Source organism: Scyliorhinus torazame, chromosome 19, assembly GCF_047496885.1.
Source record: "Scyliorhinus torazame isolate Kashiwa2021f chromosome 19, sScyTor2.1, whole genome shotgun sequence".
Classification (NCBI taxonomy): Eukaryota; Metazoa; Chordata; class Chondrichthyes; order Carcharhiniformes; family Scyliorhinidae; genus Scyliorhinus; species Scyliorhinus torazame.
Genome location: NC_092725.1, coordinates 19,603,097 through 19,630,750, shown reverse-complemented (window position 1 = coordinate 19,630,750; position 27,654 = coordinate 19,603,097). Strand labels below are relative to the sequence as shown.

General features: G+C 54.3%; 1 protein-coding gene across 3 annotated transcripts in view; it reads right to left on the bottom strand.

Moving 5' to 3' along the window:
* Positions 1 to 27,654, bottom strand: part of LOC140396037 (carbonic anhydrase 4-like) — a 120,294-nt gene that overhangs the window by 76,691 nt on the left and 15,949 nt on the right. Inside the window, exon 2 of one of the 3 annotated variants that reach the window (XM_072484102.1) lies at positions 22,359 to 22,453. In XM_072484102.1, coding sequence (XP_072340203.1) covers positions 22,359 to 22,422 — 64 coding nt within the window. In that variant the 5' untranslated portion in view covers positions 22,423 to 22,453. Of the gene's footprint in view, positions 1 to 11,289; positions 11,317 to 17,170; positions 17,189 to 22,358; positions 22,454 to 27,654 lie in introns of those variants that run through there. The other 2 variants (XM_072484104.1, XM_072484103.1) reach the window with 2 other exon arrangements.

Here is a 27,654-nt window from a genome sequence, read left to right as displayed (position 1 = left end):
TAGAGAGAGGGGAGAGAGGGATAGAGAGAAATAGAGAGGGACAGAGAGAGGGGAAAGAAGGATAGAGAGAGAGAGAGAGAGGGATAGATAGAGAGAGGTAGAGAGAGAGAGGGAGCGAGAGACTGGGGAGAGAGAGGGATAGAGAGAGGGATAGAGAGAGAGGGATAGAGAGAGGGGAGAGAGAGGGATAGAGAGAGGGAGAGAGAGAGCGATAGAGAGAGGGGAGAGAGGGAGAAAGAGAGAGAGGGAGAGAGAGAGCGGAGAGACTGGGGGTGAGAGGGATAGAGAGAGGGAGAGATAGAGAGGGATAGAGAAAAAGTGAGAGAAGGGAGAGGAGGGATGGAGAGAGGGATAGAGAGAGAGAGAGGGGGGATAGAGAGAGGGATAATGAGAGAGAGAGGGATAGAGAGAGGGAGAGAGGGATAGAGACAGAGGGATAGAGAGATAGGAGAGAGGGATAGAGAGAGGGTGAGAGTGGGGGATTAAATGTGAGAGTGAGGGATAGAGAAGGGGAAGGAGAGAGGGAAGGAGAGACGGAATGAGCGAGGGCTGGAGAGAGGGATGGAGAGAGGGAATGAGAGAGGGAAGGAGATAAGGGAGAGAGGGATAGAGAGTGGGATAGAGAGAGGGAAGTAGAGTGGGATGGAGAGAGGGAAGGAGAGAGGGATAGAGAGAGGGAAGTAGAGCGGGATGGAGAAAGGGAAGGAGAAAGGGATAGAGAGAGCGATAGAGAGAGGGAAGGAGAGCGAGATGGAGAGAGGGAAGGAGAGAGGGATGGAGAGAGGGACGTAGAGAGGGAAGGAGAGAGGGTCAGAGAGAGGGATGGAGAGAGGGAAGGAGAGCGAGATGGAGAGAGGGATGGAGAGAGGGAATGAGAGAAGAAAGGAGAGAAGGGAGAGAGGGATGGAAAGAGGGATAGAGAGAGAGGGATAGAGGGACGGAAGAGAGGTATAGAGAGAGAGAGATAGAGAGAGGGGAGGGAGGGATAAAGAGAGGGTTAGAGAGAGGGATAGAGAGTGGGAGAGAGAGAGGGAGAGAGAGAGGGGATTAACTGGTAGAGGGAGTGATAGAGAAGGGGATGAGAGAGGGAAGGAGAGAGGGAAGGAGATAAGGGAGTGAGGGATGGAGAGAGAGAATGAGAGAGGGAAGGAGATGAGGGAGTGAGGGATGGAGAGAGGGATAGAGAGAGAGAAGGAGAGAGGGATAGAGAGATGGTTAGAGAAAGGTAAGGAGAGTCAGATGGAGCGAGGGATGGAGTAAGGGAAGGAGAAAGGGATAGAATGAGTGATAGAGAGAGGGAAGAAGAGAGATGGAGAGAGGGATAGAGAGCGGGATGAAGAGAGGGAAGGAGAGAGGGATGGAGTGAGGGATGGACAGAGGGTAGGAGAGGGGGATGGAGAGAGGGAAGGAGAGAGGGTAGGAGAGAGGGATGGAGAGAGGGAAGGAGAGAGGGATGGAGAGAGGGAAGGAGAGCGAGGTGGAGAGAGGGAAGGAGAGACGGAATGAGAGAGAGGGAGAGAGGGATGGAGAGAGGGATGGAGAGGGGGATGGAGAACGGGATGGAGAGAGGGTTGGAGAGCGGATGAAGAGAGGGATGGAGAGCGAGATGGAGAGAGGGAAGGATAGAGGGATGGAGAGAGGGGTGGAGAGAGGGATGGAGAGCGAGATGGAGAGAGGGATGGAGAGAGGGATGAAGAGAGGGATGGAGAGAGGGAAGGAGAGAGGGATCGAGAGAGTGATGGAAAGAGGGATGGAGAGCGGAATGGAGAGAAGGATGGAGAGAGGGATAGAGGAATGGATGGAAGGAGGGAAGGAGAGGGGGATAGAGAGAGGGATGGAGAGAGGGTTGGAGAGAGGGATGGAGAGAGGGATGGAGAGAGGGATAGAGAGAGGGATAGAGAGAGGGATGGAGAGCGGGATGGAGAGAGGGATGGAGAGAGTGATGGATAGAGGGAAGGAGAGAGGGAGAGAGCGAGATAGAGAGAGAGAAGGAGAGGGGGATGGATAGTGGGATGGAGAGAGGATGGATAGTGGGATGGAGAGAGGGATGGAGAGAGTGATGGAGAGAGGGATGGAGTGAGGGATATAGAGAGGGAGGGAGAGAGGCATAGAGAGAGGGACGGAGAGAGGGAAGGAGAGAGGGATGAAGAGAGGGAAGGAGAGAGGGATGGAGTGAGGGATGGACAGAGGGTAGGAGAGGGGGATGGAGAGAGGGAAGGAGAGAGGGTAGGAGAGAGGGATGGAGAGAGGGAAGGAGAGAGGGATGGAGAGTGGGAAGGAGAGCGAGGTGGAGAGAGGGAAGGAGAGACGGAATGAGAGAGAGGGAGAGAGGGATGGGAGAGGATGGAGAGGGGGATGGAGAGGGGGATGGAGAGAGGGTTGGAGAGCGGATGAAGAGAGGGATGGAGAGCGAGATGGAGAGAGGGAAGGATAGAGGGATGGAGAGAGGGATGGAGAGAGGGATGGAGAGCGAGATGGAGAGAGGGATGGAGAGAGGGATGAAGAGAGGGATGGAGAGAGGGAAGAGAGAGGGATCGAGAGAGTGATGGAAAGAGGGATGGAGAGCGGAATGGAGAGAAGGATGGAGAGAGGGATAGAGGAATGGATGGAAGGAGGGAAGGAGAGGGGGATAGAGAGAGGGATGGAGAGAGGTTGGAGAGAGGGATGGAGAGAGGGATGGAGAGAGGGATAGAGAGAGGGATAGAGAGAGGGATGGAGAGCAGGATGGAGAGAGGGATGGAGAGAGTGATGGATAGAGGGAAGGAGAGAGGGAGAGAGCGAGATAGAGAGAGAGAAGGAGAGGGGATGGATAGTGGGATGGAGAGAGGGATGGAGAGAGTGATGGAGAGAGGGATGGAGTGAGGGATATAGAGAGGGAGGGAGAGAGGGCATAGAGAGAGGGACGGAGAGAGGGAAGGAGAGAGGGATGGAGAGTGAGATGGAGAGAGGGATGGAGAGAGTGAAGAAGAGGGGGATGAAGAGAGGGATGGAGAGAGGGAAGGAGAGAGGGATCGAGAGAGTGATGGAAGAAGATGGAGAGCGGATGGAGAGAAGGATGGAGAGAGGGATTGGAGGGAGGGATGGAAGGAGGGAAGGAGAGGGGATAAGAGAGGGATGGAGAGAGGGTTGGAGAGAGGATGGAGAAGGATGGAGAAGGAGAGTGAGGATAGAGAGAGGATGGAGAGCGGGATGGAGAGAGGGATGGAGAGAGTATGGATAGAGGAAGGGGAGGGGAGGGTGCGAGATAGAGAGAGAGAAGGAGAGGGGATGGATAGTGGATGGAGAGAGGATGGAGAGAGTGATGGAGAGAGGATGGAGTGAGGATGAGAGAGGATGAGCGATGGATGGAGAGCCGGATGGAGTGAGGGATATAGAGAGGGAGGAGAGAGGCATTGAGAGAGGGACGGAGAGAGGGAAGGAGAGTGAGATGAGAGAGGATGGAGAGAGGGATGGACGGAGAGAGGAGAGGGGGATGGAGAGAGGGATGGAGGGAGGGATGGAGTGAGGGATGGAGAGCGGGAGGTGAGCGGATGGAGAGAGGGAAGGAGAGAGGAAGAGAGATGGAGAGAGGGATGGAGAGTGAGAGGATGGAGAGAAGGATGGGAGGGGGAGAGGAGAGAGGGGATGGTGAGAGAGAGATGGAGAGAGGGATGGAGAGATGGTGAGAGGAGAGAGGGATGGAGAGAAGATGAGAGAGGATGGAGAGAGGGACGGAGAGAGGGGATGGTGAGAGGGTTGGAGAGAGGATGAGAGAGTGATAGAGAGGGGAGGGTCAGGGAAGGAGAGAGGGATGGAGAGAGAGATGGAGAGAGGGTTGGGGAGAGGAAGGAGAGAGGGATGAGAGAGAGGGAGAGGAGGAGGGAGGAGAGAGGGATGGTGAGAGGGGATGGAGAGAGGGATGGGGAGGGGGGAAGAGAAGGGAGGGAGAGGAGGGAGAGAGATGGAGATGGATGAGAGAGGGATGGAGAGGAGAGAGAGGGATGAGAGGAGGAGAGGGATGGAGAGAGGATGAGAGAGGATGAGAGGATGGAGAGCGGATGAGAGGATGGAGAGAGGGATGGAGGGATGGATGGAAGGAGGGAAGGAGGAGGGAGAGAGAGAGAGGGATGGAGAGAGGGTTGGAGAGAGGGATGAGAGCAGGGATGGAGAGAGGGATAGAGAGAGGGATAGAGAGAGGGATGGAGAGCGGGATGGAGAGAGGGATGGAGAGAGTGATGGATAGAGGGAAGGAGAGAGGGAGAGAGCGAGATAGATAGAGAGAAGGAGAGGGGGATGGATAGTGGGATGAGAGGGATGGAGAGAGTGATGGAGAGAGGGATGGAGTGAGGGATATAGAGAGGGAGGGAGAGAGGCATAGAGAGAGGGACGAGAGAGGGAAGGAGAGAGGATGGAGAGTGAGATGGAGAGAGGGATGGAGAGCGTGAAGGAGAGGGGATGAAGAGGAGGGATGGAGAGAGGAAGGAGAGAGGGATCGAGAGAGTGATGGAAAGAGGGATGGAGAGCGGAATGGAGAGAAGGATGGAGAGAGGGATGGAGGAGGGATGGAAGGAGGGAAGGAGAGGGGGATAGAGAGAGGGATGGAGAGAGGGTTGGAGAGAGGGATGGAGAGAGGAGGGAGAGAGGGATAGAGAGAGGGATAGAGAGAGGGATGGAGAGCGGGATGGAGAGAGGATGGAGAGAGTGATGGATAGAGGAAAGGGAGAGGAGAGAGCGAGATAGAAGAGAGAAGGAGAGGGGGATGGATAGTGGGATGGAGCGAGGGATGGAGAGAGTGATGGAGAGAGGGATGGAGTGAGGGATGGAGAGAGGGATGGAGCGATGGATGGAGAGCCGGATGGAGTGAGGGATATAGAGAGGGAGGGAGAGAGGCATAGAGAGAGGGACGGAGAGAGGGAAGGAGAGTGAGATGGAGAGAGGGATGGAGAGAGTGAAGGAGAGGGCGATGGAGAGATGGATGGGAGGGAGGGATGGAGTGAGGGATGTAGAGCGGGATGGTGAGCGGGATGGAGAGAGGATGGAGAGAGGGATGGAGAGAGGGATGGTGAGAGGAATGGAGAGAAGGATGGGGAGAGGGATGGAGAGAGGGAAGGAGAGAGGGGTGGAGAGAGAGATGGAGAGATGGTTGGGGAGGGGACGGAGAGAGGGATGGAGAGACCGATGGAGAGAGGGATGGTGAATGTGATAGAGAGAGGGATGGAGAGAAGAATAGAGAGAGGAATGGAGAGAGGACGGAGAGAGGGATGGAGAGAGGGTTGGGGAGAGGGATGGAGAGAGCGATAGAGAGGGGGATGGTCAGGGGAAGGAGAGAGGGATGGAGAGAGAGATGGAGAGAGGGATGGGGAGAGGGAAGGAGAGAGGGATGGAGAGAGGAAGGAGAGAGGATGGTGAGTGGGATGGAGAGAGGAATGGAGAGGGTGATGTAGAGAGGGATGGAGAGAGAGATGGAGAGAGGGAAGGAGAGAGGGATGCTGAGAGGGATGGAGAGAGGATGGGGAGGGGGAAGGAGAGAGGGACGGAGAGAGTAATGGAGATAGAGAGATGGATGGAGAGAGGGATGGAGAGAGGGATGGAGAGCGGGATGGAGAGAGGGAAGGAGAGAGGGGTAGAGAGAGGGATGGAGAGAGGGATGTAGATAAGGGAGAGAGGGATGGAGAGTGGGATAGAGAGAGGGAAGTAGAGCAGGATGGAGAGAGGGAAGGAGAGAGGCCTGGAGTGAGGTCTGGCGAGAGGAGTGGAGGGTATGATAGAGAGAGGGATGGAGAAAGGGAAGGAGAAAGGATAGAGAGATCGATAGAGAGAGGAAGGGGAGAGATGAAGAGAGGGATAGAGAGTGGATGAAGAGAGGGAAGGAGAGCAAGATGGAGAGAGGGAAGGAGAGGGGGAATGAGAGAAGAAAGGAGAGAAGCGAGAGAGGGATGGAGAGAGGGATAGACAGAGTAACGTAGAGCGGGATTGAGAGAGGGATGGAGAGAGGGATAGAGAGAGAGGGATAGAGGGACGGGACAGAGGTATAGAGAGAGAGGGATAGAGACAGGGAAGGGAGGGATAGAGAGAGGGATAGAGAGAGGGATAGAGAGTGGGAGAGAGAGAGGGAGAGAGAGAGGGATTAACTGGGAGAGTGAGTGATAGAGAAGGGGATGGAGAGAGGGAAGGAGAGGGGAAGGAGATAAGGGAGTGACGGATGGAGAGAGGAATGAGAGAGGAAGGAGATGAGGGAGTGAGGGATGGAGAGAGGGATGGAGGGGGGATGGAGAGAGGGTCAGAGAGAGGGATGGAGAGAGGGTTGGGGAGAGAATGGAGTGAGCGATAGAGAGGGGGATGGAGAGGGGGACGGAGAGAGGGATGAAATGACGGATGGAGAGCGGGAAGAGAGAGGGATGGAGTGAGGGATAGAGAGTGTGATGGAGAGGGAAGGAGAGGGGGACGGGGAGAGGATGAAATGACGGATGGAGAGCGGGAAGGAGAGAGGATGGAGTGATGGAAGGAGAGCAGGGTGGAGAGTGTTTGGAGAGAGGGATAGAGAGAGCGATAGAGAGGGGGAGGAGAGAGGGATGGAGAGCGGTATGGAGAGAGGGATAGAGAGAGGGATGGACCGATGGAAGGAGAGAGGGATGGAGTGAGGAATGGAGAGAGGGAGGAGAGAGGCAATAGAGAGATAGACGGAGAGAGGGAAGGAGAGAGGGATGGAGAGTGAGATGTAGAGAGGGATGCAGAGAGGGATGGAGAGAGGGAAGTAGTGAGGGATGGAGAGAGGGAAGGAGAGAGGGATGGAGATAGGGATGGAGAGAGGGATGGAGACAGGGAGGGAGAGAGGCATAGAGAGCGGGACGGAGAGAGGGAAGTAGAGAGGGATGGAGAGTGAGATGGAGAGAGGGATGGGGAGTGGGATGGAGAGAGTGAAGGAGAGAGGGATGGAGAGAGGGATGGAGAGAGGGATGGAGAGAGGGATGGAGAGGGATGGAGAGAGGGATGGAGTGAGCGATAGAGAGTGGTTTGGAGAGAGGGATGGAGAAAGGGTTGGAGAGAGGGATAGAGAGAGGGATAGAGCGAGGGATGGAGAGAGGGGTGGTGAGAGGGAAGGAGATAGGGATGGAGAGAGGGATTGAGCGAGAGATGGAGAGAGTAAAGGAGAGAGGGAAGGATAAAGGGCTGGAGAGAGGGGTGGAGAGAGGGATGGAGAGAGGGACGGGGAGAGCGATGGAGAGAGGGATGGGGAGAGGGATGGAGAGAGTGGTGGAGAGAGGGAAGGAGAGAGGGAGGGAGCGCGGGAAGGAGAGAGGGAGGGAGAGAGGGATGACGAGAGGGCTGGAGAGAGGGATGGAGAGATGGAAGGAGAGAGGGAGGGAGAGATGGATGGAGAGAGGGATGGAGAGAGTGAAGGAGAGAGGGAGGGAGAGAGGGAAGGAGAGAGGGATGGAGAGCGTGATGGAGAGATGGAAGGAGAGAAGGAGGGAGAGAGGGCTGGAGAGAGGGATGGAGAGAGGGATGGAGAGAGGGAGGGAGAGAGGGATGGAGAGATGTAAGGAGAGAGTGACGGAGAGGGGGATGGAGTGAGGGAATGAAGGAGAGATGGCGAGTGCGATGGAGAGAGGGATGGAGTATGGGATGGAGAGGGGGATGGAGAGAGGGATGGAGAGAGGAATGGAGAGAGGAATGGAGAGAGGGATAGAGAGGGGGATGGTGAGAGGTATGATGAGCGGGATGGAGAGAGGGATGGAGAGAGAGATGGAGAGAGGGATGGAGAGCGCGATGGAGAGAGGGAAGGAGAGAGGGAAGGTTAGCGGGATGGAGAGAGGGATGGAGAGAGAGATGGAGAGAGGGAAGGAGAGAGGGCAGGAGAGAGGGATGGAGAGAGGGAAGGAGAGAGTGAAGGAGAGAGGGAAGGATAGAGGGCTGGAGAGAGGGATGGAGAGAGGGTTGGAGAGACTAATGGAGAGAGGGATGGAGAGAGAGATGGAGAGAGGGAAGGAGAGAGGGAAGGTTAGCGGGATGGAGAGAGGGATGGAGAGAGAGATGGAGAGAGGGAAGGAGAGAGGGCAGGAGAGAGGGATGGAGAGAGGGAAGGAGAGAGTGAAGGAGAGAGGGAAGGATAGAGGGCTGGAGAGAGGGATGGAGAGAGGGTTGGAGAGACTAATGGAGAGAGGGATGGAGAGAGAGATGGAGAGAGGGATGGAGAGAGGGAAGGAGTGAGAGATGGAGAGAGGGATGGAAAGAGGGATGGAGAGAGGGACGGAGGGAGGGATGGAGAGAGGGATGGAGAGAGAGGTGGAGAGAGGGAAGGATAGAGGGATGGAGAGAGGGATGGAGAGAGGGTTGGAGAGACTAATGGAGAGAGGGATGGAGAGAGAGATGGAGAGAGGGATGGAGAGAGGGAAGGAGTGAGAGATGGAGAGAGGGATAGAAAGAGGGATGGAGAGAGGGACGGAGAGAGGGATGGAGAGAGGGATGGAGAGAGAGATGGAGAGAGGGAAGGATAGAGGGATGGAGAGAGGGATGGAGAGAGGAAAGGAGAGAGGGATGGAGAGAGGGATGGAGAGAGGGATAGCTCGAGGAAAGGAGTGAGGGATAGAGAGAGGGATGGAGAGAGGGATGGAGTTATAGAGAGAGGGATGGCGAGAGGGATGGAGAGAGGGATTTAGTGAGGGATGGAGAGGGGAATGGAGAGAGGGATGGAGAGTGGGATGGAGAGAGGAATGGAGAGAGGGATAGAGAGAGGGATGGTGAGAGGTATGATGAGCGGGATGGGGAGAGGGATGGAGAGAGAGATGGAGAGAGGGATGGAGAGCGCGATGGAGAGAGGGAAGGGGAGAGGGAAGGATAGAGGGATGGAGAGAGGGATGGAGAGCGAGATGGAGAGAGGGATGGAGAGAAGGCTGGAGAGAGGGATGTAGAGAGGGATGAAGAGCGGGATGGAGAGAGAGATGGACAGAGGGAAGCAGAGAGGGATGGAGAGAGGGAAGGAGAGAGGGCTGGAGAGAGGGATGGAGAGAGGGATGGAGAGAGGGACGGGGAGAGCGATGGAGAGAGGGATGGGGAGAGGGATGGAGAGAGTGGTGGAGAGATGGAAGGAGAGAGGGAGGGAGCGCGGGAAGGAGATAGGGATGGAGAGAGGGATGGAGAGATGGAAGGAGAGAGGGAGGGAGAGAGGTATGGAGAGAGGGATGGAGAGAGTGAAGGAGAGAGGGAGGGAGAGAGGGAATGAGAGCGGGATGGAGAGCGTGATGGAGAGATGGAAGGAGAGAGGGAGGGAGGGCTGGAGAGAGGGATGGAGAGAGGGATGGAGAGAGGGAGGGAGAGAGGGATGGAGAGACGGAAGGAGAGAGGGACGGAGAGAGGGAAGGAGAGACGGAAGGAGAGAAGAATGGAGAGAGGGAAGGAGAGAGTGATGGAGCGAGGGAACGAGAGAGGAAAGGAGAGAGGGAAGGAGAGAGGGATGGAGAGAGGGATGGAGAGAGGGATGGAGAGAGGGAAAGACAGAGGAATGGAGAGAGGGATGGAGAGAGGGATGGAGAGAGGGAAGGAGAGAGGGATAGAGAGAGGGATGGAGAGAGGGATGGAGAGAGGGATCGAGTGAGGGATGGAGAGAGGGAACGAGAGAGGAATGGAAAGAGTGATGAAGCGAGGGATGGAGAGTGGGATGGAGAGAGGGATGGAGAGAGGGATGGAGAGAGGGATGGAGAGAGGGATGGAGAGCGGGATCGAGTGAGGGATCGAGAGAGGGATGGAGAGAGGGAAGGAGAGAGGGATGGAGAGAGGGATGGAGAGTGGGATGGAGAGAGGGATGGAGAGAGGGAAGGAGAGAGGGATGGAAAGAGGGATGGAGAGCGGGATGGAGTGTGGAATGGAGAGAGGGAAGGAGAGTGGGATGAAAAGAGGGATGGAGAGAGGGATGGAGAGAGGGATGGAGAGAGGGATGGAGAGAGGGATGGAGAGAGGGATGGAGAGAAGGATGGAAAGAGGGATGGAGAGTGGGATGGAGTGAGGGATGGAGAGAGGGAAGGAGAGAGGGTTGGAAAGAGGGCTGGAGAGAAGGATGGACAGAGGGATGGAGAGCCGGATAGAGAGAGGGATGGAGAGAGGGATGGAGAGAGGGATGGAGAGTGGGAAGGAGAGAGGGATGGTGAGCTGGATGGAGGGAAGGATGGAGAGAGGGATGGAGAGAGGGATGGAGAGAGGGATGGAGAGAGGGATGGAGAGCGAGATGGAGAGAGGGATGGAGAGAGGGAAGGAGAGAGGGATGGAGAGAGGGAAGGAGAGAGGGACGGTGAGCGGGATGGAGGGATGGATGGAGAGTGGGATAGAGAGAGGGAAGGATAGAGGGATGGAGAGCGGGATGGAGAGAGTGATGGTGAGAGGGAAGGAGAGAGGGATGGAAGCTGGAAGGAGTGAGGGATGGAGAGAGGGAAGGAGAGAGTGATGGAGAGAGTGAAGGAGAGAGGGATGGAGAGATGGTAGGAGAGCGGGATGGAGAGAGGAATGGAGAGCGGGATGGAGAGAGGGATGGAGAGAGGGAAGGAGAGAGGGAAGGAGAGAGGGATGGAGAGAGTGAAGGAGAGAGGGAAGGAGAGAGGGAAGGAGAGCGGGAAGGAGAGTGCTGGCTCCGTTTGTTATTATGGAATTCAGATGTCACCCTCACCCGCGATGTGTTTGGCCCCCTGCTGCCCCCAGCGCATCGTTACCAAGACAACATGCTTGTTCATTCCTGCGTCAGCCACCGCTGAAGGCCGAGGAATGAGGTTGGCCGCTCTCGGAAGTGGCCATTCATCCCGTCCTATCCCTCCTGGTCCAGGAATCTGCTTCCTCTTGACTCTGGCCCAGTCTCCCCACCAAACTGATTTCAAACCCTCGACCCAAATCTCCACTCCTCCTTCCCATCCCCATGGAGGACAGTCCTCAACGTCTCCAATCTCCCCATCACTGACCTTCCCGCTGCTCTGAAACCACTCTCGTCAATCTCTCTCTCTCTCTCTGACTCCTCTGTCTGTCTCTGACTCTTTCTCTCTGACTCTCTCGCTTTCACTCTCTGTGTCTCTCTCCCTCTCTCTCTCCCTCTCTGACATCCTGCCTCCCTTGTTTGTCTCCCTCCCTCGCTCTCTCTCTTGGTTTCTCTATGTCTCTCTCTCTCGTTCTTTCTCTCTCTGTCTCTTTGTATCTCGCTCTTTCTCTCTCTCTCTGCCACTCTCTCTCTATCTCTTTCTGTCTGCCTGTCTATCTGTCTCTCTCCCTCTCTCAGTGATGCTCGATCAATTGCACAAAGATGCAGATTGGGTACAACTGTGGCTTTATTACAGTCAGATGCGTGGCCTCCTGCTGCAGCTGGCGAAATGGCAGGGCACTGGAGGTCATGCATATTTATACAGTTCTCCCTGGGCGGAGCCAGCCGGCAGGAGCTACCGGCGAACCTGTAGTGCAGGTCCTACCTTACATCTCCTATTACAGTGGTTCACCACATTCACCCCCTGTTAAAAATGAGTCCGGCAGGGGTGACGTGGAACTATATACAATTAGTGCAATTATGTACAGTGGTAGGGAAAGAAAAGTCCATGTTGACGGTCCAGAGTCCGTCAAAGGTTCAGCCGGTCCGGTGCTTTGGTGCTTCGTTGGGAGCGGCGTAACGGTGGCGGCAAAGTCGGTGCTGGCGGTGGTGGAGGTGGCCCCGATGGCGGTGGTGGCGGTGCTGATACTGGCCAGTCATCGGGGAACTCCGGGAGCGTACAGAAGTCCTCTTCGTCCTCTTGCGCAGAAAAGGGAACGGTGGGGTGTGGTCTGGTGGGGTCAATATTGGCGGCGCGGTGGGAGGTGGGGGGGGGGGGGGGTGTTGGTGTGGAATGTGATGGTGCCAGGTCCCTGAGTGAGACAGTATCTTGGCGGCCGTCGGGGAACTCAATGTGGGCATATTGAGGGTTGGCGTGGAGCAGGTGAACCCTGTCCACCAAGGGGTCCGCCTTGTGGAGTCGGACGTGCCTACGGAGAAGGACCGGTCCTGGAGCTGCGAGCCAAGTCGGGAGCGACACCCCGGATGTGGACTTCCTGGGGAAGGTAAAAACACGCTCATGGGGTGTGTTGTTAGTGGCGGTGCACAGCAGTGACCGAATGGAGTGGAGTGCATCAGGGAGGACCTCCTGCCAGCGAGAGGCTGGGAGATTCCTGGACCGTAGGGCCAGCTGGACGGCCCTCCAAACCGTCCCATTCTCCCGTTCTACTTGCCCGTTTCCCCGAGGGTTGTAGCTGGTCGTCCTGCTGGAGGCGACACCCCTGCTGAGGAGGAACTGACGCAGCTCATCGCTCATGAATGAGGATCCGCGGTCGCTGTGGATGTAGGCGGGGAAACCGAACAGAGCGAAGATTGTGTTGAGGGCCTTGATGACGGTGGCAGACGTCATATCGGGGCATGGGATGGCGAAGGGGAATCTGCAGTACTCATCGACCACACTGAGAATGTACGTGTTACGGTCGGTGGAGGGGAGGGGCCCTTTGAAATCCAAGCTGAGGCGTTCAAATGGGCGGGAAAACTTCACCAGGCGCGCGCGGTCCGGCTGGTAGAAGTGCGGCTTGCACTCCGCACAGACCTGGCAGTCCCTGGTGACTGTCCTTACTTCCTCGAAGGAGTAGGGCAGATTGCGAGCTTTGACCAGATGGTACAATCGAGTGACCCCCGGGTGACAATGGCTGTTGTGTAGGGCCCGGAGTTGGTCCACTTGTGCGATGGCACATGTACCTCGGGAGAGGGCCTTTGGGGGCTCGTTGAGTTTACCGGGGCGATACAAGATCTCATAATTATAGGTGGAGAGCTCGATTTTCCACCGCAAGATTTTATCATTTTTGATCTTGCCCCGCTGTGTGTTATTGAACATGAAGGCTACCGACTGTTGGTCCGTAAGGAGAGTGAATCTCTTACCGGCCAGGTAATGCCTCCAATGCCGCACAGCTTCAACGATAGCTTGGGCCTCCTTCTCGACGGATGAGTGTTGAATTTCAGAGGCATGAAGGGTGCGGGAAAAGAATGCCACGGGTCTGCCTGCCTGGTTGAGGGTGGCGGCTAGGGCGACGTCTGAAGCGTCGCTTTCTACTTGGAAAGGCAGTGACTCGTCCACTGCGCCCATCCCGGCCTTGGCGATGTCTGCTCTGATGTGGGCGAAAGCATGTTGTGTCTCGGCCGCGAGGGGGAATTAGGTGGACTGAATGAGTGGGCGGGCCTTGTCCGCATAGTTTGGGACCCACTGAGCGTAGTAGGAAAAGAACCCCAGGCAGAGTTGGAGGGCCTTGGGGCAGTGGGGGAGGGGAAGTTCCATGAGGGGCGCATGCGATCGGGGTCGGGCCCGAGAAGTCCGTTTTGGACTATATAGCCAAGAATGGCTAACCGGGTCGTGCTGAACACACACTTCTCTTTGTTGTAGGTCAGGTTGAGAAGAGTGGCAGTGAGGAGGAATTTATCGAGGTTGGCACCGTGGTCCTGCTGGTCATGGCTGCAGATGGTGACATTATCTAAGTACGGAAAGGTGGCCCGCAAACCATACTGGTCGACCATTCGGTCCATCTCTCTTTGGAAGACCGTGACCCCATTTGTGACACCGAAAGGGACCCTAAGGAAGTGGTAGAGGCGACCGTCCACCTCGAAGGCCGTGTATGGACGGTCCAACTTCCGGATGGGGAGCTGGTGGTAGGCGGATTTCAGGTCAATTGCTGAGAAGACCCGCTCCTGTGCAATCTGATTGACCATATCAGATATGCGTGGGAGGGGGTACGCGTCGAGCTGCGTGTACCGATTGATGGTCTGGCTGTAGTCCACGACCATTCTGTGTTTCTCACCAGTTTTAACCACTACCACTTGGGCTCTCCAGGGGCTGTTGCTGGCCTCGATAATACCCTCCTTAAGCAGCCGCCGGACTTCGGACGGGATGAAGGTCTGGTCCTGGGTGCTGTACCGTCTGCTCCTGGTGGCAACGGGCTTGCAATCCGCAGTTGGATTGGCAAAAAGGGAGGAGGGATCGACCTTGAGGGTCGCGAGGCCGCAAACGGTAAGGGGGGGGTAAGGGCCCGCCGAATTTAAGGGTGAGGCTCTTGAGGTTGCACTGGAAGTCCAGGCCCAACAGGAGTGCAGCGCAGAGATTAGGAAGGACATAGAGGAGGAAATTACTAAATTCTACACCCTGGACCGTGAGGGTGACTGTACAAAAGCCTCGGATCGGGACGGAGTGGGACCCGGAGGCTAGGGAGATCCTTTGATTGGCCGGGTGGACCGCGAGGGAGCAGCGCCTTACCGTATCTGGGTGAACGAAGCTTTCGGTGCTCTCGGAGTCCAGTAGGCACGAGGTCGCGTGGCCGTTGATTTTAACCGTCGTTGACGCGGTGGCCAGGTTGTGCGGGCGAGATTGGTCCAGCGTCATCGAAGCGAGCTGCGGGTAGCCATTGGATGCTTCGGGTGGCGAGCGTGGGCGGTTCTGATGTCAGGATGTCCGGAGACCTTGTGGGGCACAAGATGACGGCACCCATGGTGTGCACATTGCGGGGTCGGGACAAGATGGCGGCGCCCATGGTGCGCACATTGCGGGGTCGGGACAAGATGGCGGCGCCCATGGTGCGCACATTGCGGGGTCGGGACAAGATGGCGGCGCCCATGGTGCGCACATTGCGGGGTCGGGACAAGATGGCGGCGCCCATGGTGTGCACATTGCGGGGTCGGGACAAGATGGCGGCGCCCATGGTGTGCACATTGCGGGGTCGGGACAAGATGGCGGCACGCATGGTGAGCACATTGCGGGGTCGGTACAAAATGGCGGCACCTATGGTGTGCACATTGCGGGGTTGGGACAAAATGGCGGCACCCATGGTGCGCACATTGCGGGGTTGGGACAAGATGGCGGCGCCCATGGTGTGCACATTGCGGGGTCGGGACAAAATGGCGGCACCCATGGTGCGCACATTGCGGGGTTGGGACAAGATGGCGGCGCCCATGGTGTGCACATTGCGGGGTTGGGACAAGATGGCGGCGCCCATTGCTTGCACATGGACCCGGGAGGAGAAGATGGCGGCTCCCATTGTGCGTCTGGCGTGGGGGAGGGGGCGATGGCGGGCGCGATCGCAGCGACTGCGCGGGCCTGGCACACAGCCGCGAAGCGGCCCTTTTTGCTGCAGGCTTTACAAACAGCAGTGCGGGCCGGGCAGTGTTGGCGGGGGTGCTTCTGCTGACCATAGAAGTAGCAGCGGGGACCCCCGGGGTGCGCGGATCGGCGTGCGGCGCAGGCGTATTGCGAAGGCAGGGCCCCAGCTGAGGAGGTCGTCGGCGGGGTCCAGGAGGGGCAGGAAGGGGTAGAAGGGTGGGCAGCGCGGCGGGAGAGGTACGATTGTACGTTACGGGATGCGACCATCATGGAGAGCGCCAAGGTTTTCGCCTCAGCCAGTTCGAGCGTGGCCCCTTCCAGTAATCGTTCTCGGATGCGGTCCGACGCAATCCCCGTCACGAAGGCATCGCGCATGAGGGGATTCGCGTGTTCGGCGGCCGTGACGGCCTGAGAGTCAGTCCCGGGCGAGTGGAATTGGGGCCCGCCAGAAATCTTCGATGGACTCACCAGGTAGTTGCGAGCGGGTGGCGAGTACATGCCTGGCGAAGAGCGTGTTCGCCTTCTGCGCGTAGTGTTCCTTAAGGAGTTCCATTGCTTTTGTGTAAGTCGTGGCGTCTTGGATCAACGGGAACACGCTGGAGCTCACTCTGGAGTACAGGACGTTTATCTTCTGAGCCTCCGTTGGCGCGGGGTCCGCAGCCTTGATGTAGGCCTCGAAACATGCTCGCCAGTGAGTAAAGTCTTTCCTGGCGTCGGGCGAGTGCGGATCCAGCTGCAGGCGATCGGGCTTAATTCGGATATCCATTCTGTGGAAAATCTGACCCTCTCTGACATCCTGCCTCCCTTGTTTGTCTCTCTCTCTCTCTTGGTTTCTCTATGTCTGTCTCTCTCGTTCTTTCTCTCTCTGTCTCTTTGTATCTCACTCTTTCTCTCTCTCTCTGCCACTCTCTCTCTATCTCGTTCTGTCTGTCTGTCTATCTGTCTCTCTCCCTCTCTCAGTGATGCTCGATCAATTGCACAAAGATGCAGATTGGGTACAACTGTGGCTTTATTACAGTCAGATGCGTGGCCTCCTGCTGCAGTTGGTGAAATGGCAGGGCACTGGAGGTCATGGATATTTATACAGTTCTCCCTGGGCGGAGCCAGCCGGCAGGAGCTACCGGCGAACCTGTAGTGCAGGTCCTACCTTACATCTCCTATTACAGTGGTTCACCACACTCAGTCACTCAGTCTCTCAGTCTCTGTCTCTCTCCGTCTCTCTCTCTCTTTGTCTCTCTTTGTCTCTGTCACTCTTTGTCTGTCTGTGTGTCTCTCTGTCTCTCTCTCTGTTTCTCAGTCTATCTGTCTCTCTTTGGCTCTGTCACTCAGTCTCTCAGTCTCTGTCTCTCTTTGTCTGTCACTCTTTGTCGACCTGTCTCTCTGTCTCTGCCTCTCTATCTGTCTCTCTCTCTCTGTCTCTCTCGCTATGTGACTCTCTGTCTCTCTCTCTCTCAGTCTCTCTCTCTCTGTCTGTCTCTCTCTCTATGTGACTCTCTGTCTCTGTCTCTCTCTCTCAGTCTCTCTCTCTCTCTCTCTCTGTCTGTCTCTCTCGCTATGTGACTCTCTGTCTCTCTCTCTCTCTGTCTCTCAGTCTCTCTCTCTCTGTCTGTCTCTCTCTCTATGTGACTCTCTGTCTCTGTCTCTCTCTCTCAGTCTCTCTCTCTCTCTCTCTCTGTCTGTCTCTCTCGCTATGTGACTCTCTGTCTCTCTCTCTCTCAGTCTCTCTCTCTCTGTCTGTCTCTCTCTCTATGTGACTCTCTGTCTCTGTCTCTCTCTCTCAGTCTCTCTCTCTCTCTCTCTCTGTCTGTCTCTCTCGCTATGTGACTCTCTGTCTCTCTCTCTCTCTGTCTCTCAGTCTCTCTCTCTCTGTCTGTCTCTCTCTCTATGTGACTCTCTGTCTCTATCTCTCTCTCTCTCTCTCTCTCTGTCTCTCAGTCTCTCCCTCTCTGTCTGTCTTTGTCTCTGTCACTCTCTGTCTGTGTGTGTGTGTGCGTCTCTCTCTCACTCTTTCTGTCTGGCTGTCTCTCTGTCTGTCTCCCTCTCTGCCTCTCTCTGTCTGTCTCACTTACTCTCTCACTGTCTCCCCTACCCGGCAGGGCTGGGGGTCCCTGCGGGATGGAGAGGTGTGGCCGCCCGGAAGGTATGGAATCCTCCGCCCCTTCAGGGCTAGGCCGGCCCCGGAGTGGTTTGCGCCCTGCCGGCTGGTGGGATAAGGGTTCGGCGCCACGGCAACCGGCGCCGAAGGGCCTCTGCCGGCCGGCATGAGTTGGCGCATGCGCGGGAGCACCAGCGCGCGCTGGCGTCATCCCGGCACATGCGCAGGGGGGGGGGGGTCCATCTCCGCGCCGGCCAACGCGGAGGAATAGAGTGCCTCCACGGCACAGGCCCGCCCAGTGGATGGGTGGGCCCCGATCACGGGCCAGGCCACCGGGGGGGGGGGGGGCACCTCCTGGGGCCAGATCCCCCCACGACCCCCCCCCCCCCCCCCCAAGGACCCCGGAGGCCGCCCGCGCAGCCAGTACCCACTCTAATTGCGGCACCGGCAAAAAACGGGCGGGACTTCAGCCCATCGCGGGCTGGAGAATCGCCGGGATGGGGGGGCGCTGCCAGCGGAGGCCGACCAGCGCGATTCCCGCACCCCAACAAATCTCTGACTCCCATCTCCCCCTCTTTCTGTCTCTTTCTGTCTCTCCCTCTGTCAGTCTGGTTGAGCTGGTTTAGCTCACTGGGCTAAATCGCTGGCTTTGAAAGCAGACCAAGGCAGGCCAGCAGTCCGGGTTCAATTCCTGTACCAGCCTCCCCGAACAGGCGCTGGAATGTGGTGACTAGGGGCTTTTCACAGTAACTTCATTTGAAGCCTACTTGTGACAATAAGCCATTTTCTTTTTAATTTTTCTGTGCGTGTCTCTCTCTCTCTTTCTCCTTCTCTCTCTTTCTGTCTATCTCTCTCTCTGTTAGTCTCTTCCTCGCTGTCTCTATCTCCGTCCCTCTGCCCCTCTCTCTCTCTGTCTCTCTTTGTCTCTCTCCGTCCCTCTGCCCCTCTCTCTCTTTGTCTCTCTTTGTCTCTCTCTCTCTGTCTCTCTGTCTGCCTCTGTATCTCAGACTCTCTGTTTTCGAGTCTCTCCCTCCATCTCTATTTCCCTCCGTCTCTCTGTCTGTCTTTCTCTCTCTCTGTGTCTCTGTCTCTCTCTCTGTCTCTCCATCTGTGTGTGTGTGTATATTGTGGTGATATTTATGTATACATCATCAAACATAGTTGTCTATTAGTGCACATAGTTATAGGTACGACCTCTGACCAGCAGGTGGCGGTGGAGATCTATCACGTGACTCGAGACACCCACGAGTTGGCAGTAAGTCGTACAGGAAGATAATGATAATTAGAGCAGCTCAAGGAGAATTCACTGAATTCATTTAGTAGCATTGTCTGTATTATAGTTCATTAGTTATCTTTCCATGTCTTTGTTAATAAATCATATTTATAGTTAAATAACTATATATTCTGTGTACACCATTACAATGATTATATCACAGTACACAACATGTATATCTCTCTCACTCTGTCAGCCTCTCTCTGTCTCTCACTCGGTCAGTCTCTCTCTTACTCTCTCTCTCACTCTGTCTCTCACGCTCTGTCTCTCTCTCACTCTGTCGGTCTCTCTCTGTCTCGGTCTCTCACTCTGTCAGTCTCTCTCTGTCTCTCTCTTGCTCTGTCTCTCACTCTGTCTCTCACTCTCTGTCTGTTTGTCTCTCTGTCTCACTCTGTCGTTCTCTCTCTGTCTGTCTCTCTGTCTCACTCTCTGTCTCTGTCTGTCTCACGCTCTGCCTCTTTCTCTGTCCCTCTCTCTGTCTCACTTTCTGTCTCTCTCTCTCTCTGTCTGTCTCTCCCTCGCTATCTCTCTCTCTGTCTCTCTCTTTCTCTCTGTCTGTCTCTCCCTCGCTATCTCTCTCTCTGTCCCTCTGTCTCTCTCTCTCTCTCTCTCTTTGTCTCTCTCTTTGTCTCTCTCTCTGTCTCTCTGTCTCTCTCGCTGTCTCTCTCTCTCTGTCTCTCTATGTCTGTCTTTTGTCTCCCCCTCTGTGTGTCTCTCGCTATGTCTCTCTTTCTGTCCCTGTATCTCTCGCTGTCTGTCCCCCTCTCTGTCTCTCTCTCTCTGTCTTTCTCTAGTTCTGTCTCTCTCTCAGCCTCCCTCTCTCTGTCTCCCTCTCTCTGTCTGTCCGTCTCCCCCCTGTGTGTCTCTCACCGTGTCTCTCTTACTCTCTGTCCCTGTCTAGCTCTGCCTCCCTCTCTCGCGTGCTCTCTGCCTCCCTCTCTGTGTCTCTCTATGATTCCCTCCCTCTCTCTCTGTCTCTCTCTCTTCTCTCTCTGTCTGTCCCCCTCTCTGTGGCTCTCTCTGTCTTTCTCTCTCTCTGTCTTTCACCCTCTCTCTCTCTCTCTATCTCTCACTCTCTCTCTTTGTCTCTCTCTTTCTGTTTGTCTCCCTCTCTGTGTGTTTCTCTATGTCTCTCTCTCTCTATATCTCTGTCTTTCTCACAATCTGCTGTATCTGGGATGTCTCTCAAACCCTCTCTCTCGCTCTGTCTCGTACTCTGTGTATCTCGCTTTGTCTCTCCCTCTGTCACTCACTGTGTGTGTCTCTCTGTCTCTCTCTTGTGGTATTATCATAAATGTAAGAACTGCAAAGGTGATTGAAAGTCTCAATCAGCCACTAGATGGAGCTGGAGTTATAAGTATATAAGACATTGATGCTAAGCCTTGTGGGGGGAGAGAAGTGAAGGAGTTAGCGAGAGCAGAGACTGAACGAAAGATAGTGTGAGTAAGAGCAGATCATAGTTTATAATAGTGTAGTGATTAGTTGTAGGTTAGTGTAGGTTATATGTTAATTATCAACTGTGTATTCTTTTAGAGTACGTGTCGTATCCAGATTAGTAGTGTGAATAAATTTATAGCTTTGTGCAAGGTAAATCTCCTTTGTGGTCTTGTGAACACTACGTCAACCATCCTGAATTTAGCAACACGGAGAACACCATATCTCTCTGTCTCTCTGTCCCTCTCTGTCTCTCTCTCTCTCTCTCTCTCTGTCTCTCTCTCTCTATCTCTCTCTCTGTCTCTCTCTGACTGTCTCTGACTGTCCCTCTCTCTCTCTGAGTATCTCGCTTTGTCTGTCTCCCGCACTGTGTCTCTCTCTATGTCTCACTCTCTCTCTGTCTGTCTTTCTCTTTCTGTCTCTCTCTCCCTGTCTCTCTGTCTATCTCTCTCTCTCTATCTGTGCGTTTGTCTCTCTGTCTCTCCCTCTGTTTTCGTTTCACTCACTTTCTCTTTCGCTCTACTCTGTCTTTCTGTCTCTCTCTATATCTCTGTGTTTCTCTCCCTCAGCCTCTCTGTCTTTCTATCTTTCTATCTCTCAGCCTCTCTGTCTGTCTCTCTCTGTCTCTCCCATGGTCTCTCTCTCGCTGTCTCTCTTGCTGACTCTCTCGCTGTCTGCCTGTCTCTCTTTCTCTCTCTCTCTGTCTCTCTGTCTGCCTCTATCTCTCAGTCTCTCCCTTTGTCTCGGTCTATCTGTCTTGCTCTCTGTTTGTCTTCTCTCCCTTTTTCTCTCCCTCTCTCTAACTCTCTAGATGTCCCTGTATCTGTCTCTCTGCCTCTGTCTCTCTCTCTCTCTCTGACGCTCTCTCTGTCTCCCTCTTTCTGTGTCTCTTTCTCTGTATCTCTCGCTATGTGGGAATGGGGGGAATGTGGGACTCACCCCACAGGGAGTGGGGAGAATGTGGTACTCGCTCCCAGAGGAAGTTCGGAGAATGTGGAACTCGCTCCCATAGAGAGTGGGGAGAATGTGGGACTCGCTCCCACAGGGAGTGGGGGGAATGTGGGACTCGCTCCCACAGGGAGTGGGGGGAATGTGGGACTCGCTCCCACAGGGAGTGGGGAGAATGTGGAACTCGCTCCCATAGACAGTGGGGAGAATGTGGGGCTCGCTATTACAGGGAGTGGGGAGAAAGTGGGGCTCGCACCCACAGGGAGTGGGGAGAATGTGGGACTCGCTCCCACAGGGAGTGGGGAGAATGTGGGATTCGCTCTCACAGGAAGAGGGGAGAATATGGGACTCGCTCCCACAGGGAGTGGGGGAGAATGTGGGACTCGCTCTCACAGGGAGTGGGGGAGAATGTGGGACTCGCTCCCACAGGGAGTTCGGAGAATGTGGGACTCACTCCCACAGGGAGTGGGGAAAATGTGGGACTCGCTCCCACAGGGAGTGGGGAGAATGTGGAACTCGCTCCCACAGGGAGAGGGGAGAATGTGGGACTCGCACCCACAGGGAGTGAGGAGAATGTGGGACTCGCTCCCACAGGGAGTGGGGAAAATGTGGGACTCACACCCACAGGGAGTGGGGAGAATGTGGGATTTGCTACCACAGGGAGTGGGGAGAATGTGGGACTCGCTCCCACAGGGCGTGGGGAGAATGTGGGACTCGCTCCCACAGGGAGTGGGGAGAATGTGGGACTCGCTCCCACAGGGAGTGGGGAGAATGTGGGACTCGCTCCCACAGTGAGTGGGGAGAATGTGGGACTCGCTCCCACAGGGAGTGGGGAGAATGTGGGACTCACACCCACAGGGAGTGGGGAGAATGTGGGATTTGCTACCACAGGGAGTGGGGAGAATGTGGGACTCGCTCCAACAGGGAGAGGGGAGAATGTGGAACTCGCTCCCATAGAGAGTGGGGAGAATGTGGGGCTCGCTCCCACAGGGAGAGGGGGAGAATGTGGAACTCGCTGCCATAGAGAGTGGGGAGAATGTGGGACTCGCTCCAACAGGGAGAGGGGAGAATGTGGAACTCGCTGCCATAGAGAGTGGGGAGAATGTGGGGCTCGCTCCCACAGGGAGAGGGGGAGAATGTTGGACTCGCTCCCACAGGGAGAGGGGGTGCATGTGGGACTCGCTCCCACAGGGAGAGGGGGGGCATGTGCGACTTGCTCCACAGGGAGAGGGGGGGGCATGTGTGACTCGCTCCCACATAAGCGATTGAGGTGAATCGTGTCAAACTGCTTTGGGGGGGAGGGGGGAGTGGATAATCACACGAGGGAGAATGGGAGGGAGAAGGACGGGATGGAAGGGGGTGAGGGGTGGTCGAACACCCTGATGTCAAGTAGAAACGTTGACAGGGAACAGATGGAACGGAATCCCGTTTCCCGGGCCGCAACACTTTGTGACGCCCTCTGGTGCCAGGAGAGGGAACAGTTCTCAACGTCTCATGCGATACACACCTGTATCGGGCTCGACCTGCGTGATGCCGAGCCCCAGGACAACCAAGAGCTTAACGACGTCCATTCCTAGTGCAGGATTTCTCTGGGTAGAACCTCTGGAGGACAAACAGAAGGCAATCACATGAGTTTTGGGCCCTCAAAGTACTTGACCAGGGAGGGCGACCGCAAGAGGGTAGAACAGGGCGATGCGGTAGATGGAATTTATCTAGATCTTTCACAACAGTTTCGATAGCCAACCAATGCAGAAGGGCTGGAAAAACGTGGAGTCGGGGCTAACGGGCGAAAAATGAATTGTGAACGGGATCCCTGGTCGTGCACTAAGAGCCTACACGGCCCAGCTGGCAGATGTGTTCGCAGGCACCTTTAACCTGTCCCTCCTCCACTCTGAGGGCCCCACCTGCTTCAAGAAGACCACCGTCATACTGGTACCAAAGAAGAACCAGGCAACATGCCTCAATGACTACCATCCGGTGGCCCCGACTTCAGTCGTAATGAAGTGCTTCGAGAGGTTGGTCATGAAGTGCATCAACTCCATACTCCCAGAACACCTTGATCCAATTCGCAGACTGCCGCAACCGGTCCACAGCAGACGCTATCTCACTGACCCTACACTCATCCCTAGAGCATCTCGACAACAAGGACACCTACATCTGACTCCTATTTATTAACTACAGCTCCGCCTTCAACACCATAATCCCAGCCAAGCTCATATCAAAGCTCCAAAACCTAGGACATGGCTCCTCCCTCTGCAACTGGATCCCCGACTTTCTGACCCACAGACCACAATCAGTAAGAATAAACAATAACATCTCCTCCACATTAGTCCTCAATACCGGGGCCCCGCAAGGCTGCGTTCTTAGTCCCCTACTCTACTCCCTGTACACACACGACTGCGTGGCAAAACTTGGTTCCAACTCCATCTACAAGTTTGCTGACGATACGACCATAGTGGGCCGGATCTCGAATAACGACCAGTCTGAATACAGGAGGGAGATAGAGAACCTAGTGGAGTGGTGTAGCGACAATAATCTCTCCCTCAATGCCAGCAAAACTAAAGAGCTGGTCATCGACTTCAGGAAGCAAAGTACTGTACACACCCCTGTCAGCATCAACGGGGCCGAGGTGGAGATGGTTGGCAGTTTCAAATTCCTAGGGGTACACATCTCCAAAAATCTGTCCTGGTCCACCCACGTTGACGCTACCACCAAGAAAGCACAACAGCGCCTACACTTCCTCTGGAAACTAAGGAAATCCGGCATGTCCACATTAACCCTTACCAACTTTTACAGATGCACCATAGAAAGCATCCTATCGGGCTGCATCACAGCCTGGTATGGCAACTGCTCAGCCCAAGACCGCAAGAAACTTCAGAGAGTCGTGAACACAGCCCAGTCCATCACAGAAACATGCCTCCCATCCATTGACTCCATCTACACCTCCCGCTGCCTGGGGAAAGCGGGCAGCATAATCAAAGACCCCTCCCACCCGGCTTACTCACTCTTCCAACTTCTCCCATCGAGCAGGAGATACAGAAGTCCGAGAACACGCACGAACAGACTCAAAAACAGCTTCTTCCCCGCTGTCACCAGACTCCTAAATGACCCTCTTATGGACTGACCTGATTAACTGTACACCCCTGTATGCTTCACCCGATGCCGGTGTTATGTAGTTACATTGTGTACCTTGTGTTGCCCTATTATGTATTTTCTTTTCATGTACTTCATAATCTGTTGAGCTGCTCCCGGAAAAATACTTTTCACTGTACCTCGGTACACGTGACAATAAACAAAATCATTCCGACTGGACAGCAGAGAGCGTGAGTAAAGGGTGGTTGTCACAGCGACAGGAGACAGACAGGTGACAGAGGGGCTGGTCGGTGGGAGGGTAACACTTAATACAATTGACTTCTGCTGTTGGTAAAATTTTAGGGTCCATTATTAAAGATGAGATTGCGGAGCACTGAGAAGCGTGTGATAAACTGAGTCAACACGGATTGGTCAAGGGGAGGTCATGTGTGACAAATCTGTCAGAGTTCTTTGAGAAGGTAACAAGGAAGTTAGACAAAGGAGAACCAGTGGATGTGATTTATTTAGATTTCCAGAAGGCCTTTGACAAGGTGCCGTACAGGAGGCTGCTAAATAAAATAAGAGCCAATGATGTTTGGCCTGGATAGAGGATTGGCTGACTGGCAGAAGGCAGAGAGTGGGGATAAAGGGGTCTTTTTCAGGATGACAGCCGGTGACTAGTGGTGTGCCTCAGGGGTCTCTGCTGGGACCACAGCTTTTCACAATATACATAAATGATTTGGAAGGAGGAACTGAAGGCACTGTTGCTAAGTTTGCAGATGGTGCAAAGATCTGTAGAGGGACAGGTAGTATTGAGGAAGCAAGGGGGCTGCAGAAGGACTTGGACAGGCTCGGAGAGTGGGCAAAGAAGTGGCAGATGAAATACAATGTGGAAAAGTGTGAGGTTATGCACTTCGGAAGGAGAAATCGAGGCATAGATTATTTTCTAAATGGGGAGGTGCTTCGGAAATCAGAAGCACAAAGGGACTTGGGAGTCCTTGTTCACGATTCTCTTAAGGTTAACGTGCAGGCTCAGTCAGCAGTTAAGAAGGCAAATGCAATGTTGTGCATTCACGTCGAGAGGTCTAGAATACAAGAGCAGGGATGTACTTCTGAGGCTGTATAAAGCTCTGGTCAGACCCCATTTGGAGTATTGTGAGCAGTTTTGGGCCCCGTATCTAAGGAAGGATGTGCTGGCCTTGGAGACGGTCCAGAGGAGGTTCACAAGAATGATCCTGGGAATGAAGGGAATGAGGAGCGTTAAGGACTCTGGGTCTGTACTCGTTGGAGTTCAGAAGGATGAAGGGGGATCTTATTGAAACTTACAGGATATTGAGAGGCCGGGATAGAGTGGACGTGGAGAGGATGTTTCCACTAGTAGGAGGGACTAGAACCTGCCAGTCAACCAGACAGGACCATAGATCGCTGCGTGACCACCGTAACTGAGATTAGCGTTACAATTCCGGAGTTCATTCAGTGAGCTGAAATTCCACCCCTCGGAATTACTAGCCCAGTGACATTACTGCGGAGTCAAGGGTTCACATCAGGAACAGCTGATACTGGTGTGACCGCCTATGTAGCTGTGATGTAATGCAACGCGATTAAGTAACGGCGATCTGGGGGGGGAGGCAGGAGGACTACCTTGCATAGGCATGCAGAGGTTTGTACGTAAAAAAAGAACAGCTTTTGCAACCGCCCCCCCCCCCCCAGTCGAACGTAACCTTCTTCAGGAAACAGACAGACCCCCTAAAGGCGCCCTTAGAGAACTCAAACGGTACATGGTGGCAGCGGAGAACGGGCATAAGACCGAGCAAGGAAACAAAAGCTCCCAAGTGAAAAGACCTGCAGAATCGACAAATCCCAGGGGTCCTTGAGGGGGAAAAGGGCCATAAATGAAATTGATCTAAGACTCGCCTGAGAAGTCAGGCTCTGCAGGTACGCAGAGCCGGGGTCCAAATAGCAGTGGCCACACATCTACAGTTTACAAGCTGGACTGCAACAGATCCGGAGCTCCGGACGAGCACGGAGTCCAAACTACCGCTCCCAAATTGCTTCAGAAGAGCTTAAGGCTCCCAACGGGTTCAAGGCTGGTCCAAGCGGAGAAGGAGGTGTTTTTGGGTGCAGGGTAGCTTCAGCTTTGCATCAGGAGGACCAGAAGTATCTGGTCAGTACTTTGCTCTATGCAGTAGGAACTATTGCAGATGACAAGACTGGGACTCGGTGAGGTTTTACGCTCTTATGGACAAGTTCTCCAGGAGACAGTGTTCAAATAAATGTAATTATCGAAAAAGATTTAGCAAGAGGAGATGGAAACTGGGTGAATGTATGGATTAACTCATAAATTACCTGGCTAGGCTAGTCGGAAATTGCAATTGTGGGATCCTCGGAGATGAATCTTATGATCTTCTGGAATAATGGTCTTGCATGTCGGACAGAAATGAGAAAGCGCAGCGAAGGGAAGAGCCCGTCAAAATAGGGGAAAAATGCACCGCCTTGAAATGCTCCTGTTGCGGTGAGCAGGCAGGGAAAGAATGGCCAGCAGGGGGAGCACAGCACCACACGTACTGTGTGAAGGTTGGGACATCTTCAAGTGATGTGCCGTTCGAAAATACAAGATTCGCGCAGGAGAGTAAAGAAAAATATCAGGGCCAACGACCAATAACTGGAAGAGTGTTACGTGAGAGAGATATTTGGAAATTGCGTCCAGAAATGAGACCCCAATGTAGCAGGGCAATTTAGAGGTTAAACAGATCGGGGGGGGGGGGGGGGGGGGAAACGGCTACCAAAGAGCCAGACGGATATGTCCACACCTGACCGAGTTACATTGTCCCAGTCAGACGTAAACCCATTAGTGGGAATACACAGGATTCCCCAGATCCATTGTCTTTCGGGACACTCCTGTCTGACCAGCTATTAGCCCATTCCAGAGACTGATGGCCTCTTTGTCCGTCAATGGGAGGTCAGTTGCATATCAATTGCATGCCCCTGTTCTTTTATATAGATGGGAGTGAGCAATCTAACAGCCAAGATATAACGCTGATGGGTTCAAGCCCGGATAATCCTCCAGTGAATCCTTTTTTGAGGGGCTGGTGGAGCTCAGAGAGAGAGGGAGAGAAGGAATGCTGTTTTGTACAGGTAGAGAATAAAGCTTTGGAAATCGACTGAGAAGGTCATGAAAGTTGCCACCGAGGCAGACTTTGGAATGTCCCTCCCAGAAGAAAAACTGCTTCACAAATGCAAGTATTGTCTTTGTCTATCTGTGAAAGTGGCAGGAGAGCTGCATGTTCTCTTACAGTGTTGTTTAATGGGAACTAGTGTGTCCAGGTTAAGAAACTGCACATAATCAGTTGTTGTTAGGGTCGATGTTTAAAAGTTTAAATATTGTTTTCTTTCCTTTTAATAAAGTTGTTTTATAAAATAACCAAGCTCAAATTCTTATATTATCACTCCTGGAACGATTTGATCTTTCTGCACCATCTTAAAGCTTTAAAATGGTTATGGCTCTGGTTCTGCCTCTTAGCCACTGTTGAGATCTGACCAGGCGTCCATAACAAGAGCCAGAGAGGAAAACACATGAGTGTCCAGGGAGGAGTTATCGCGACAAAAAATAATTACTCAAGTATTAAATTAGAAGATGATGGTCGCTCCATAGAGTATACGTTAGTCACAGGAGCAGTTGTTTCAGTTTTATCTGATGGAGTAAAGTGGGTTGAAATCATCAAATATTCCAG